The sequence below is a fragment of the Lissotriton vulgaris genome, unplaced genomic scaffold, assembly GCF_964263255.1.
Source record: "Lissotriton vulgaris unplaced genomic scaffold, aLisVul1.2 SCAFFOLD_970, whole genome shotgun sequence".
Taxonomy (NCBI): domain Eukaryota; kingdom Metazoa; phylum Chordata; class Amphibia; order Caudata; family Salamandridae; genus Lissotriton; species Lissotriton vulgaris.
In genome coordinates, this window is record NW_028245804.1 from 130,601 (window position 1) to 143,704 (window position 13,104).

Consider the following 13,104-nt stretch of genomic DNA (forward strand, 5'->3'; position numbering starts at 1 on the left):
TGTGCTGAGTGCATTAAGGGTGGCTCTCATTAGAAGATGTAATATAACCAGATCGGAAGACCCCTCACTATTGAACTCAATAGGGGCTGAGGTCATGAGCTGCTCTTTCTTTGCTGATAGTTTGCACGTGTTTTGTGGCTAAGTTTAGTCCAAGAGTCAAACCTGTTGTTTTACCTGCTGCACACTGCCATGCCTCCATGGCAGGCCCAGACAGGGCAAACGTAGGCTGAGAGGGCTGTGTCCTAAGCAGGATGGCCCTACCGATGTATCAAAAGTTGTGACCCTGTGGCATATCATTCGCGGCTTCGACTGTCAGTCGGCAGAGCTAGCAAATCCTTTACTGAGAGCCAACTGCTATTCCTTCACCTTCAAATGAAGTCTGGCAATCCTGAGCTTGATAGGCTGGGAGAAAAGTTGATTGAAGTGGAGTGGTGTGGCTCACTGGTTAGAGGCGGCAGACCCGGAAGCAGAGGACGGCCCGGGACCAGGGTTCAATTCCCGACGCGGCAGGGTCGTGAACCAGGGTCAGCGGACTCGATAATTCTCGCCTCGGTGCCTACTCTAGCCAGGGATCACACTCGGCAACTCTGGGTATTAGCTTGCCTCATCTCCACAACGGCCCCCCACAAACGCCGGGGATGCCTGGTTTCACCTTGGAGATACCCAGGAGGGAACATCTCACAGGGAAAGCCAGGACGGGTTCCCCAGCGGTCTATAGCGCCAGGACGCCTCTGGGTAGCAGTGCGCTTTACAAGACACACACATTTACATTTACATTTATCGAGGTTCGCCTGTCCCAACAAGCTCTACATGACCCTTATTGTTTTATATTTACTACTTCCTGTGAACATTCTTATGGCAGGTCATGAAGTCCGTGGTTGTAGAAGACTGATAGGTATGGATCAGATCCTGTTCGAGAGGGCTGGAGATTTATTTGCAATGAGGGAGTTCCATGGGGATAGTGAGTTGTTCTTCCTCGTTGTGACACTTCTCCTTTTATTGACGAGTGGGTTAGAACAGCAATAATGCTCACTGAACCTGCATCTTTGCAGCTAAGACATGCAAGTCTTGGTTATTCCAGACATTGCTATTTGTTTGGTTAGGAAGTGCAGAAAGAAATCAGTTTCTGCCTCATTCGCCATGGCCCTGAGAGCATTCCATAAGTTAAATGTAAGTGGCATGTCACTGACTGCTGAGAATTCAGAGTAACTATGCTATGTAGTGTCAAGAGTTGAAGTGCTGAGAGATGCAGGGCTCTATAAAATTAAAAACAGATCTGGACTCTTCAGTGTATTCAAACCGGCTCATGGCTTGAAGGATGTTATAATACTGAGTTAAGTGAAGTATATAATCCTCCACTGAAATAATAACAATTTATATGAAAAAGATCCAAAAGGAATCATCTCAAGCCATTTACAACCTGTAAATTGAAGTGTACATCCCACTAAAATCTAAAATGGAGAACAAGTGTCATTTCTCTCTCAGCACCATAATGGAGTGACCTATACATATAAAAATAAAAGATACAAATATGAACAAAACTTAGTTGAGCAGTAGTTTGGTTTTTGTATAAAAAATTACTATGGAGGATGAAATATGCGGCTGAACTAAATCAAAAGGTGTCTTTGCAAGTAGACCATATTGCGTTTGATACTTTGTAGAGATCAGGTAGATGAAAATGCCTATTTACATTAAAGGGCCAAAACTAGATTTTTGTTTTAGCGCTTTTACACTGATATAACCAACAGACAAAACGTCAGCAACAAAGAATATACTTGAATGATAAAGTTGTTGATATAAAACATGGACCTTTATATAAAACAAAAAAGCCAAGTTTGAAACGTGTGTTAATTTGTTGATTGTCCTAAAAAAAATTCCTTGCCTGACAAGTCTTTCTATGTGTAGAAGTTGAAGAAAATAGTCCAACAAGTGGAACAGAGCAACACTCCCTGGTCTACACTTGCTCCCAACTAATGTAGGGCTTCAGACACGATTATGGAAGATCTCTCCGCTGAAGGCCTTCAGTGTAACAGGTCCAAATGAACATAATTCATCCAATTTGCATAGGAAGATCAGGTCAAAAGTCCAGACCCGCTCCAACACTCCATATTTAAAGAGCACATATATTACACAGTCCTTGGAATAAGATCCAGGTAGGAAGTCCAAAATGTGTGATCCTGGGACGCGGAAAGTTAGACGGATGATGATCATCACCCTTTTCTCTCTCCCTTTCTTTCCTTTCCTGGAAGACAGATGTTTTTATGACGGGGTTGGTGGAAATTCATGGTCCGCAGCGACATTCTTGATTCATTTCAACTGAGCGAAGCATCAACCCTCTGCCTGGGTCGAGGTAGGCAAAGGGCGTCAATGAAGTTGTTACCTGACAGCAGTTCACCTGAAAGAAAAAGAAAGTAACAAGGGGAGAAATTAACAGAAGATAACATATCAAAGACAGATGTACTTTCTTATGATTTCACAAAATTGCACAGTCTAAAAAGGTTCATTTTTAACTCGTGGATCAGCATCTTAACCTAACAAATGTATCCTAAAAGAGACATTGTTTTCAAAGTCCTCATCTCAGCCTGAATCGTCTGAAAAACTTGCTTCACTTGTACAGTGCTTTCCCTAACAACGTGTGTCTTTGATATAGATAACATTCTTTTCAAGTTTGTTTTCCTAAAACACTCAGTAAGCTGTGACCTAACCAACACAACCGTTTTCTGAATTGTTTTAACACTGATGACAGCAAGGCCTAATTATTAACACCAAAAGTTATTTAGATGCACACACTGTGAAACGTCATAGCTTTAATCAACATAGGAAAGATATCTTTAAAAGGATACTGCACTTGGCATGTTAGAAATGACACGTCTTTAAGGAAAACATTGATCTGGATTTTCAAGCAATTTAGGCAAGACAAGAAATGGCAGAAGCAAATCTTTGCACATACAGAAATAGGAATTCAAAGATTAGCAAGGGATAGCAAGCATGGTATGCCCAGAAGCTGCTTCTGGATATCCAGTGCTGAGCTCTGGAGTCCCCATTGTGGGTGTTGATATCTTCCCCACTTGATGTTGAACAGGAGTACGCCCGCCACACGAATGATGGCGCATGGAGAGCTGAGAGGTCGCGCCCGGTGATCGTGGCGGCTGGAAAAATGCCCTGTGTCTGTATGTGGTGCACGGCTCAGAATAGCACAAAGGAGAATGAGGGTAGCTAGTGAGGTGGTACGAAGAAGGCTAACCCACAGTGAGCATTCGAAGCAGGGACCCTGACGGCGAAATCGATCAAACCCCAATGGCGTAGGAGATTGTGCGCATAACAGATCGAGGGTGAGCTACGGCCACATACGTGACCTAAGGCTGCAGGCTGAAGCGACCGAACCAAGAGGTGCGAGGAGAAAGCAGACAGCGAGTCTGACCCAAACTAAAGGGCCAATTAGGATTGCAGTGATTCCGCATCCTCCGGGCCGGCGGAAGACACCGCCGGCCCGGGGAATGCGGAATCACCGCTGAGGTGCCTCCAAAGACCCCCCCGCCACATTAGGATGGCTGGGGGTCATCGGCGGATGGAAAGACCCTCCGCGGCTTTTCCGCCGCGGTCGCCTTCTGACCACGGCGGAAAAGCTCTAATATGGTGGCGGTGTCTATCAGACACCGCCAGCCATATTAGGATTTGAATTGGGACATGCGTTTCTGCAGCGGCAATGCCGCCACGAAAAGGCATACGGTCTTCTCTTCCAGGGTGAAGGGGGGGGGTGGGGCGTGCACATGGGGGGTACCTATGGTAACCCCCTGCCTTTGCATGCACAAAGCGGCTGGCACCGCGCGGTACCTGCCGCTTTGTGCATGCAAAGGAAAAACATGCATATTTGACCTCGCGGCGGTTGCTGCTTCAAGCAGCACCCGCCGCAATGTTAAGTATACAGGATGTGACCGCCAGGGTGGCGGTCACATCCTAATTCCGAGGGAGGGGACGCCGCTGCCCCTGCGGACGGTCCCTCCACCTCGGGGGTGGCAGAAGGACGCAGGTCCGTCTGCCATCCTAATGGGCGCCTAACTGCGCATCAAGAATAGTGATCGCTCATTGTCATGAACGGAGTTGGCGCAGGGGGCACAGAGGAAAGGGAAGAGCCTGTGACCAACAGCGCCTGAGAGAGACACCAAAAAGCTATGGGGTTCATGGAGAATACATGCAGGCGGGACACTCAGCGTTGCAACACAGGAGAAGACGCAGTGAGTAGGAGCGATGCAACGCATACAGCAGCAGGCAATAATAAACCGAGTCACAACACAGCTTGAAGCAGATTGAGGTGAGGAGCGCCGCAAGTACTACGGTACTATGGACCAGTGCTTTAAATGGGTAAAAATAAGTGCAGGTACTCATTAAAATAGAGGTGTGGCAAGTGGGCAGGTCTAGGGGCGGGGCTAAGGGCAAAATATGATCATACATAATCACTTCTGTACCAGTTGCAGCACATATTAGAACACACGAGGAGTGTGTTTCTGTAAAAAAAACACAAAAAAACTAGATTAACTCCTTACACAAGATAAAAGTCATGATGGCACTTTCACCCGAATGGTCGCTCGCACCTGATTCACAGTGCAGGGTCTGTCTAGAGACCCTGTCCTGTTAACACAGCGTGACACAAGCCCTCTCAACCCCCTGCAGTTTGGCCCATTCAAATGGGCACTGCTGGAATCTTCTCCAGCAAATCTGCAAAAGGCTGCTTCAGTGGTGTTAAATACCAGCTCCTCGGAAGCAGAGTGGCCTCTGCCCTGGAGGAGAAACCTAACCTGAGCCTGCCGTGCTGTCAATCAGAGTACCGGTACTCTCCCTGGCTCCAGAGAAGTGCCGGTACTGACGGCAAAAAAAATTGGAAGTGTCAGTACTCAGTACTGGCGAGTACTGGCCCATTTAAAGCACTGCTATGGACTGAAGGAGTGAATTGAGAGACTACTGGCCAGACTACCTGTAAGACACCCTTTTGAGACACTACAGCGAGCATCGGCACCTGGGGCATTGGAGACAACAAGACCGGGGCTCCCCAGTGGTACCTGAACGAGTAAGAAAGCCCCCAAGTGGCCTACCTGACTTCAAAATGGCGGATGCTTGCACAAATACAGGCATCAATACCAACTGAGTGCCAGAGACTGCGTACAAGGTAAATAATGTGCAGGAGGGAAGGAGCAACCACAAGACTGGGGCCCAGAAGGGACAATAAGGGCAGATCAATCCTCTCTCAAGGGGTGAACTGACATTAAGCTACATATCAATGAACTGTCCTCCTTTAGACTCTTAGGTTAATTGAAATCAATACTCTCCGTGAGCCTTTTATGTGAAACGCGCCTGACCCAAAAGTTTGCAACAAAATGGCACCCGCAGAAGATCGTCGCCAGGGAACAAAAACAATCACCCTAAGGGAGGCCCCTGACCGTAGAGACCTAGCTTTTTGGCCAATGCACTGTGGAGCTACTAGATAGCTAAAGAGGAGATAGGCTGCGCACTACCCCTTCTGCCTTCAACTACCCAGCCGGACTTTGGGCAGACCTTACTTCGTCTCTCTGTCATATTCTCCCTCCTATCCCTCTACTCCACCCACTTTCTCCTTTACGAGCCATTTATCCCTCCTCTTTGCTCTTTCGTTGTTTTCCCGTTGAGACCTAGCTGTTTGGCTGATGCCCAGTGGAGCTACCTGATAGCTTTAGAGGAGATGGGCTATGGACTTCCCCCTCAGCCGTCACCTACCCAGCCGGATTTTTGGCAGACTCTCCTTCGTCTCTCCATCCTATCTCCCTCCTTCCCCTTTACTCCACCCCCTTACCCTTCTAAGCTCCATTTATTTTGTCTTCTATGCCCTTGAAATATTTTTCTAGTAACTGATGTAACTTGTAACTGTGGAACCTTCTGTAAAGCGCTCTGATACCTCCGGGTCTAGCCAGCGCTATATAAAACTCAAATAAATAAAAATAAATAAATGTCCTCCAGCCTCACACAAGTGTTACATTCTTACATGCACAGAAATGTGTAGTAGATTCTGAACTCATCTCGAATCAGAAGCAGTAATGTGGAACATGTGCAGAGCTACACCGCTTGGCTTTGCTTGATGATATCCTTAGAGGAGCCCGCAGCACTGATGACCTTCATGCTTTATTCCAATGCTCTCTTGTACTCTCACTAACCAGCAGCAGTTCTGCTATAATAAGGAGTAATTGCTGCTGAGAGTTTCCAACCCCCATCTCATGCAGTCACTTCGGAATTAAGATAAGCAACATGATGTTGACTCATGCTCAATTGAGTCTCACTTTAAATATCAGTATTACTAATAGACGAATTAGGATCATCGAATATGTACTCCCCACCCTGATACCGTATGTTCTGCTACAGGAGAGATATTCACCAAAGGAACAATTCTCACCAAGGCTGTGCGCAACTCGTGCTCCTCTACAGAATGACAAGCTCAGTGGTTTGTGAAAATTATGCAAACAGTTAACTGTGTGACTGATATTCTCACTTCCTCTTACTTATCATTGTTGGACTTAGCGAAACAACAAGGGTCTAGCACAATATATTACGGTAGTAGCAATAAGGATCTAATTCTATATAATACACTAATATTAATTAGGAGTATATGCCTCAGTTTACACAATAACTATTACCTCATTGAAACTTTCAAGACACGTAGGTGACCCTATACATCACTCCTTAGCAAAAGAGGCTTTAAGGAGCTACAGTCTGTTCTAGTGCTAAATTGTCAAAGGGTTCTACTCTGGAGACAATTACCAACACCCAGACGTTAAAACAGCTTACTTCCCTACCCGCACAAAAAAATGATTACTCAAAACATAAGTTCCAACTTACTGGACAGCAAGCAATCAATGAAAAAACAGATAAACGCAGTCTCATTCGCCTACTTCCACACCCCACACATGCTCCGCAAGACCTTCATCTGGCTCCCAGTCAACATCAGAAGTACCGTCACACAGGCCTTCGTCACTAGTAGGCTGGACTATGGGAACAAACTTCTACATAGGAATCACCTCACGGCTCCTGAAAAGACTACAGACAATACAAAACGTATCCTCCACCTCTCCAGACGGACCTACATCAAATTACACTTCCAGAAGCTGCACTGGCTCCCGATTCAGGAATGAGGCCAGTTCAAGATGTTCATCCACGCATACAAAGCCAGCATACATCAACAAACGCACTCCCTTCCACCAACCAACCAGACACCTACGATCTGCCTCCCTCTTCCTCGCAGACCGCCACCCGGATCTGCCGAAGTAACAGTGAATGACACTCCTTCTCACACATGGTGACCAAAGCTTGGAACTACCTGCTTCAATGTACTTCGTATGCTCAAAAAAAATCTTCCATTGGATCCCCACCGAGACAAGAAAGACTGTCACCCACGCACTGGTTACAAGTCGACTAGACTACGGAAACACCCTCTACGCCGGAATTACAGCCAAATTACAGAAAAAACTCCAACGCATCCAAAACGCATCGGCGAGACTCATTTTGGACATTCCTCGCCAAGATCACATTACCGGCCACCTGAGAGACCTCCACTGGCTTCCCGTCAACAAGAGAATAACATTCCATCTCCTCACCCACGCACACAAGGCCCTCTACAAACTAGGACCCGAATGCCTCAACACTCGACTATTCTTCTACACACCCACCCGCCAACTAAGATCCTCCAATCAAGGCCTCGCCGCAGTCCCACGTATCCAAAGATCCACCATGGGAGGTAGATCCTTCTCCTACCTGGCGGCCAAGACCTGGAACTCACTCCCCACTCACCTCCGCCTTACACAGAACCACGTCTCCTTCAGAAAAGAACTTAAAACCTGGCTATTCGATTAATAATGAACCCCCTCCCCTAGCGCCTTGAGACCCTCTGGGTGAGTAGTGCGCTATACAAATTCCTGAACTTGAACTTGAACTTGAACCTTCCCCTGCACCTCAGGATCACCCCATCGCTCCGGGAATTCAGGAGAGGACTCAAGACCTGACTGTTTGAATGAACACATAGCCATGAAGCAGTTAGCTACTCCAGCCTCTTTAGGCCCTTACGTGTGATGTGATGCACTTTATAAATCCCTGATTGATTGATTGATTGATTGATTGATTGATTGATTGATAACAATCAAGACCGTTTGACAGTTTTCCCTATCTATTTTTTTTTAATCGCCAAACGAGAGCTCTGTCGCATCCCAGTTCAATAAGTTCAGATCTCCTCTGGAAATACAAATCAGCAGCAGCACTAAACACCAGGTTGCAGGTGATGTCCTCCGCATCCAGGATAAAGAAGAGATTTGCCTTCGAATCTCTATCGAGTCTCTGTGGCATTTGACACAGTGGAGCATCCAGCTCTTCTAAGAATTGTAAAATATTGCTTTCTACAGAATACTTGTTCTCAAATGATTTATTTATTTCCTCCCAACTGTGATAACCTGGTGAAAATATAGAACTATATTGCCACACATTTACAACAGAACATGAATCTTTAAAGGGTTGATATTTATCCACATTACAATTGAGTCCTCAGGGAATGACCTGGAAATAACCATTCACCGCCATGGAGAGAGGTACTCTGCTTTATATAAAGGTCACGGACAAACAATATGTCTTTGACCTCGCTGACTGCCTAGATATTTCAGAGATAAATGTATCAACATTATCTGAAAATCTTCCTGTCAATGACAGAATTCACACTCCTCTCATCCTCGTCTTCTGACACTTCAAAGCAGAAATGAATGTTACGAACCTTTGGCTCTCTCAAACTTGGGTCATGACTTTCAAATCACCAGGCTACATTCTGGGTAGTATGATGCAACTCGATCTACAGGTCAAAAATACAGTTGTGGTTACCCGATTTCAACTTCACCTGAGGAATAATGCAAATTAGGTTTCAAAATCAGACTTCTACTAGAGGGTCATACCCTAGTTACCTTTTGCTTATATAATAGTAGCTCTCTTCTAAAAGGCCTGCGAAAAACAACTGAGTAAGATGCGACTGCACAGCACCAGGACACCATGACTATCACAAGCTTTTGTTAGGCTTGGGACATAAAATTTGATGGTTCAGAAAAGGGGGTGGTGATGAACAGAGTGTCTGAACTAAGCAGACCACTCTTACCCAGTCCAAAGATCAGGGCCTGATCCATCACCGTTATTTATCTCACTGCATCATCCCAGCTCAGAACCTGGCTATATGCAAATCAGTCTGTCCCTGGCCCAGTGCATCATGGGAACAGGGCAGACCAAACTACCAAGCCAATTCTTCACCAGAAAGGAGACAAGCTACCGGGGACCGGTTTCTGGCATTTCAGCCGTCTTCGGCCCGGCTTGCTTGAATCCTGATGATGCAGTGAGAAAGGGACTCATGTCTGAGTATACCCTGCCACACCTATAGTGGCCAAAAACAATTCAGAAAAGGGGGTGGTGATGAACAGAGTGTCTGAACTAAGCAGACCACTCTTACCCAGTCCAAAGATCAGGGCCTGATCCATCACCGTTATTTATCTCACTGCATCATCCCAGCTCAGAACCTGGCTATATGCAAATCAGTCTGTCCCTGGCCCAGTGCATCATGGGAACAGGGCAGACCAAACTACCAAGCCAATTCTTCACCAGAAAGGAGACAAGCTACCGGGGACCGGTTTCTGGCATTTCAGCCGTCTTCGGCCCGGCTTGCTTGAATCCTGATGATGCAGTGAGAAAGGGACTCATGTCTGAGTATACCCTGCCACACCTATAGTGGCCAAAAACAATTCAGAAAAGGGGGTGGTGATGAACAGAGTGTCTGAACTAAGCAGACCACTCTTACCCAGTCCAAAGATCAGGGCCTGATCCATCACCGTTATTTATCTCACTGCATCATCCCAGCTCAGAACCTGGCTATATGCAAATCAGTCTGTCCCTGGCCCAGTGCATCATGGGAACAGGGCAGACCAAACTACCAAGCCAATTCTTCACCAGAAAGGAGACAAGCTACCGGGGACCGGTTTCTGGCATTTCAGCCGTCTTCGGCCCGGCTTGCTTGAATCCTGATGATGCAGTGAGAAAGGGACTCATGTCTGAGTATACCCTGCCACACCTATAGTGGCCAAAAACAATTCAGAAAAGGGGGTGGTGATGAACAGAGTGTCTGAACTAAGCAGACCACTCTTACCCAGTCCAAAGATCAGGGCCTGATCCATCACCGTTATTTATCTCACTGCATCATCCCAGCTCAGAACCTGGCTATATGCAAATCAGTCTGTCCCTGGCCCAGTGCATCATGGGAACAGGGCAGACCAAACTACCAAGCCAATTCTTCACCAGAAAGGAGACAAGGTACCGGGGACCGGTTTCTGGCATTTCAGCCGTCTTCGGCCCGGCTTGCTTGAATCCTGATGATGCAGTGAGAAAGGGACTCATGTCTGAGTATACCCTGCCACACCTATAGTGGCCAAAAACAATTCAGAAAAGGGGGTGGTGATGAACAGAGTGTCTGAACTAAGCAGACCACTCTTACCCAGTCCAAAGATCAGGGCCTGATCCATCACCGTTATTTATCTCACTGCATCATCCCAGCTCAGAACCTGGCTATATGCAAATCAGTCTGTCCCTGGCCCAGTGCATCATGGGAACAGGGCAGACCAAACTACCAAGCCAATTCTTCACCAGAAAGGAGACAAGCTACCGGGGACCGGTTTCTGGCATTTCAGCCGTCTTCGGCCCGGCTTGCTTGAATCCTGATGATGCAGTGAGAAAGGGACTCATGTCTGAGTATACCCTGCCACACCTATAGTGGCCAAAAACAATTCAGAAAAGGGGGTGGTGATGAACAGAGTGTCTGAACTAAGCAGACCACTCTTACCCAGTCCAAAGATCAGGGCCTGATCCATCACCGTTATTTATCTCACTGCATCATCCCAGCTCAGAACCTGGCTATATGCAAATCAGTCTGTCCCTGGCCCAGTGCATCATGGGAACAGGGCAGACCAAACTACCAAGCCAATTCTTCACCAGAAAGGAGACAAGCTACCGGGGACCGGTTTCTGGCATTTCAGCCGTCTTCGGCCCGGCTTGCTTGAATCCTGATGATGCAGTGAGAAAGGGACTCATGTCTGAGTATACCCTGCCACATCTATAGTGGCCAAAAACAATTCAGAAAAGGGGGTGGTGATGAACAGAGTGTCTGAACTAAGCAGACCACTCTTACCCAGTCCAAAGATCAGGGCCTGATCCATCACCGTTATTTATCTCACTGCATCATCCCAGCTCAGAACCTGGCTATATGCAAATCAGTCTGTCCCTGGCCCAGTGCATCATGGGAACAGGGCAGACCAAACTACCAAGCCAATTCTTCACCAGAAAGGAGACAAGCTACCGGGGACCGGTTTCTGGCATTTCAGCCGTCTTCGGCCTGGCTTGCTTGAATCCTGATGATGCAGTGAGAAAGGGACTCATGTCTGAGTATACCCTGCCACACCTATAGTGGCCAAAAACAATTCAGAAAAGGGGGTGGTGATGAACAGAGTGTCTGAACTAAGCAGACCACTCTTACCCAGTCCAAAGATCAGGGCCTGATCCATCACCGTTATTTATCTCACTGCATCATCCCAGCTCAGAACCTGGCTATATGCAAATCAGTCTGTCCCTGGCCCAGTGCATCATGGGAACAGGGCAGACCAAACTACCAAGCCAATTCTTCACCAGAAAGGAGACAAGCTACCGGGGACCGGTTTCTGGCATTTCCGCCGTCTTCGGCCCGGCTTGCTTGAATCCTGATGATGCAGTGAGAAAGGGACTCATGTCTGAGTATACCCTGCCACACCTATAGTGGCCAAAAACAATTCAGAAAAGGGGGTGGTGATGAACAGAGTGTCTGAACTAAGCAGACCACTCTTACCCAGTCCAAAGATCAGGGCCTGATCCATCACCGTTATTTATCTCACTGCATCATCCCAGCTCAGAACCTGGCTATATGCAAATCAGTCTGTCCCTGGCCCAGTGCATCATGGGAACAGGGCAGACCAAACTACAAAGCCAATTCTTCACCAGAAAGGAGACAAGCTACCGGGGACCGGTTTCTGGCATTTCAGCCGTCTTCGGCCCGGCTTGCTTGAATCCTGATGATGCAGTGAGAAAGGGACTCATGTCTGAGTATACCCTGCCACACCTATAGTGGCCAAAAATGGTGCAGTGAGCTAAAAAACGGTGTTGGATCTAGCCCTGATCTCTTGACTGGGTGAGAGCTTTCTGCTTAATTCAGAGACTCTGTCCCTCACCACCCCTTGTTGTAAATATTTTTGTCCACCCTAAGCGTGGAAGGGTATTCTCAGATGTGAGACCCTTGCTCATTGCACCATCAGGATTCAAGCAAACCGGGCCGAAGACGGCTGTAATGCCAGAAAGCGGTCCCCAGGAGCTTGTTTCCTTCCCAGTGTAAGAATTGGCTTTTGTAGTTTGGTTTGCCCTGTTCCCATCATGCACTGGGACAGGAACAGACTAATTTGCATACAGCCAGGTTCTGAAACTGGGATGGTGCAGTGAGCTAAAAAACGGTGTTGGATCTAGCCCTGATCCCTTGACTGGGTGAGAGCTTTCTGCTTAATTCAGAGACTCTGTCCCTCACCACCCCTTGTTGTAAATATTTTTGTCCACCCTAAGCGTGGAAGGGTATTCTCAGATGTGAGACCCTTGCTCATTGCACCATCAGGATTCAAGCAAACCGGGCCGAAGACGGCTGTAATGCCAGAAACCGGTCCCTGGGAGCTTGTTTCCTTCCCAGTGTAAGAATTGGCTTTTGTAGTTTGGTTTGCCCTGTTCCCATCATGCACTGGGACAGGAACAGACTAATTTGCATACAGCCAGGTTCTGAAACTGGGATGGTGCAGTGAGCTAAAAAACGGTGTTGGATCTAGCCCTGATCTCTTGACTGGGTGAGAGCTTTCTGCTTAATTCAGAGACTCTGTCCCTCACCACCCCTTGTTGTAAATAAAATTTGATGGGGCACTCCTAACCATTTGGCACAGCAAACTTGATCAAAACTATTTATTTCCAAAATTATTTTTACCATCATCCTTGACAATTCCTTAACTTTCC

At 47.1% G+C, this 13,104-nt stretch overlaps 1 protein-coding gene across 1 annotated transcript in view; it reads right to left on the reverse strand.

The window, feature by feature from the left end:
* Positions 1-781: 781 nt before the first annotated feature.
* Positions 782-13,104, reverse strand: part of LOC147666289 (inhibin alpha chain-like) — a 54,567-nt gene continuing 42,244 nt past the window's right edge. The window contains exon 4 of the mRNA XM_086949156.1: positions 782-2,395. Within this exon, the coding sequence (XP_086805282.1) occupies positions 2,282-2,395 (114 nt within the window). The 3' untranslated portion in view covers positions 782-2,281. The remainder of the gene's footprint in view (positions 2,396-13,104) is intronic.